This window comes from Phytophthora infestans, genomic scaffold, assembly GCF_000142945.1.
Source record: "Phytophthora infestans T30-4 supercont1.1356 genomic scaffold, whole genome shotgun sequence".
Lineage (NCBI taxonomy): Eukaryota > Oomycota > Peronosporomycetes > Peronosporales > Peronosporaceae > Phytophthora > Phytophthora infestans.
In genome coordinates, this window is record NW_003302631.1 from 1 (window position 1) to 2,168 (window position 2,168).

Here is a 2,168-nt window from a genome sequence, read left to right on the forward strand (position 1 = left end):
TTGCACTCCGTTTCACTGTGCAACTCTGCTGAAGAACGCTGAAATGACGATCAGCAACTAACTTTCATCGAAGATTATACCGCTTTGCATGTGTTATTTTTGGAGGACTGGTAATACACAAACCAGTCATATACCACGCACATGTACTGGATCAAGACCGACACATATGTCATGATATGACCGACACAGTCTTGCGATTGTGTTATTTTTGGAAGTCTACCATTAGAGACAAAAATAGTAGACATCATGGCAAACATAAAACTGTTAAAGTGCTCTTTGAACACACGGCAGAAAGAATTTGCAACATTTGATGTTGCTAGACCGATAAGGGGAATGAGTAAGCAAATCTGCTTCTTATATCCCTGTTTTTTAAGGACATTTGGCTATTTCATACTAGTATTGGTCCTTTTTATAAGACCAAAAATGCTAGAGCAAAAATATCGGGACAAAAATGTTAGAACAAAAAGCAGCTTAAAGTTTGGCATACTTTCGCAGTTTATCGAAGTACAAAACTCAATTAGTGTCGCAAAACCAAGGAAGCAAGGAACTACTACGTAGTACCATAACTTTGTTGCAGAAACAAAGACAAACTCGGGTCATTGCTTACTCTTGAAGAAGCTTTTCCAGTCGGATCTTCGTGATCTTGCTTTGCTCGCCTGCAGCCACCGGAAGTTCGTCTTCGGATCTCTTATCCATTCGGGTTTCAAGAATCCTAAGCATTTCAGGAGCAGACTTCCCAGTAGCACACACGATATAGATGTATCTATGACAGTTACAGCTCTCAATCAAACAAATTCCAGTAGCACCGCAAGCCCCTTGCATTGCCAGTGGCAATTTGCCACCTACCCGAACTTCTTGTAGTACGCATTGTTGAGCTCCTCTAGTCGGTCTAGTACAGCGTCATCTGCGTTCTTCGTAGCCTACACCACCCGTTGCCATAAGTGCCTCTTCAATCTCTACGTCTTCACACATCGTATTCCTAACAGCGAGTTTGACAACCTTTTGCTCCTGCGCTTCCCACTCCTTAATCGGTCCCTTCGTCCTCCCAATCTGCAAGAAAGAATTGCAAGTAAAGGTCAGTCGCTTGCTCGACAGCTTGTCGTGTATTAATGTTAAGTTAAGCATCGCAAAACGGACCCTCGGGTGAGCTGCAAACGCTTCCAGCCAATCTTCTCTTGTCAACGAGGCGTCAACAGCGTCGGCAGCTTGGCAAAGCTCAGCAAAGTCCCGCACGGGGAACCTCTTTGACATTTCTGCCACCCACCGCGTGGACCCACAACAGTGCAGCAGCTTCTGACGGAACGGTGACCCCGCTTCTTCGGCACCGGGGGCAGCCGCAGCCATGTTCAGCACAGAGAGGTCCATGAGATTCTGAGAACACAATTAAAAAAGCAATCCGATTTGACGGGGTTTATTGATGATTACTTAATAAAACCTGAACTTTCACGAAGAGTGAAAAATGAAGTTTTAGCACCCTTCTTTGTTAATCCCTTACGCTTTCTTTGCTTTGGGCACAGAGTATCCGGTGGTGGGTGGTTCGCGATAAGATCCGCAAAGACGGTCCCAAAACGTGAAGTACTGGCCGTAGTTGTAGACGAACAGCTCGTGGTGCACTGAGTGATGCATCGCCCCGTTGACGATTTTGTTCTGCGAAAGATAACATCCGTCGTGAATACTGATGGTCCAAAAGTTGACCGCTACAAACAACACGAGAAATAACCCGCGGTGGATGGGGAATAGCATGATGTAGAAGTGATAAGGCAAGCTCTGGATGTAGCCGTCCATCGGGTGAAAGGCGTGAGATGCAAACGGAGAGCAGATAATCCATTTGTGGTGTGGCTTGTGTAGCGTCGCGTAGATGAATGGGTGATGCAACCATCGGTGGAGCCAGTAGATCAGCATATCCGAGAAGACGATGAAGGTAACTACGGTTTGAACCTCGAACCAGTAGCCGTGCTTGCCGAATTCCGGGTACGTCTTGGAGTAACCGCGAACGTCAGCGAGGAACCACGGGAGTGCCAGCAATACCATCACGGGGATTGACTTCATAGAGGCCAAAATCTCACTGCGTATTTGGTCTCTTCATAAACTTGGGGTGATTCATCAGCTCCTTGTCGAACAGGAACTCGTACGCCAGTTCAGCGCAAGAGGTAGAGCAGATACCCGCC

At 46.6% G+C, this 2,168-nt stretch overlaps 1 protein-coding gene across 1 annotated transcript; it reads right to left on the reverse strand.

Moving 5' to 3' along the window:
- Nucleotides 1–471: 471 nt before the first annotated feature.
- On the reverse strand, nt 472–2,049 carry PITG_22105 (uncharacterized protein; the record flags this gene model as incomplete). The annotated part of the gene is made up of 4 exons (XM_002894666.1): nt 472–763; nt 847–920; nt 1,138–1,371; nt 1,939–2,049. The coding sequence occupies 4 exons, from the start codon at nt 2,047–2,049 to the stop codon at nt 604–606; spliced, it is 579 nt and encodes a 192-aa protein (XP_002894712.1).
- Between the last annotated feature and the right edge of the window lie 119 nt (nt 2,050–2,168).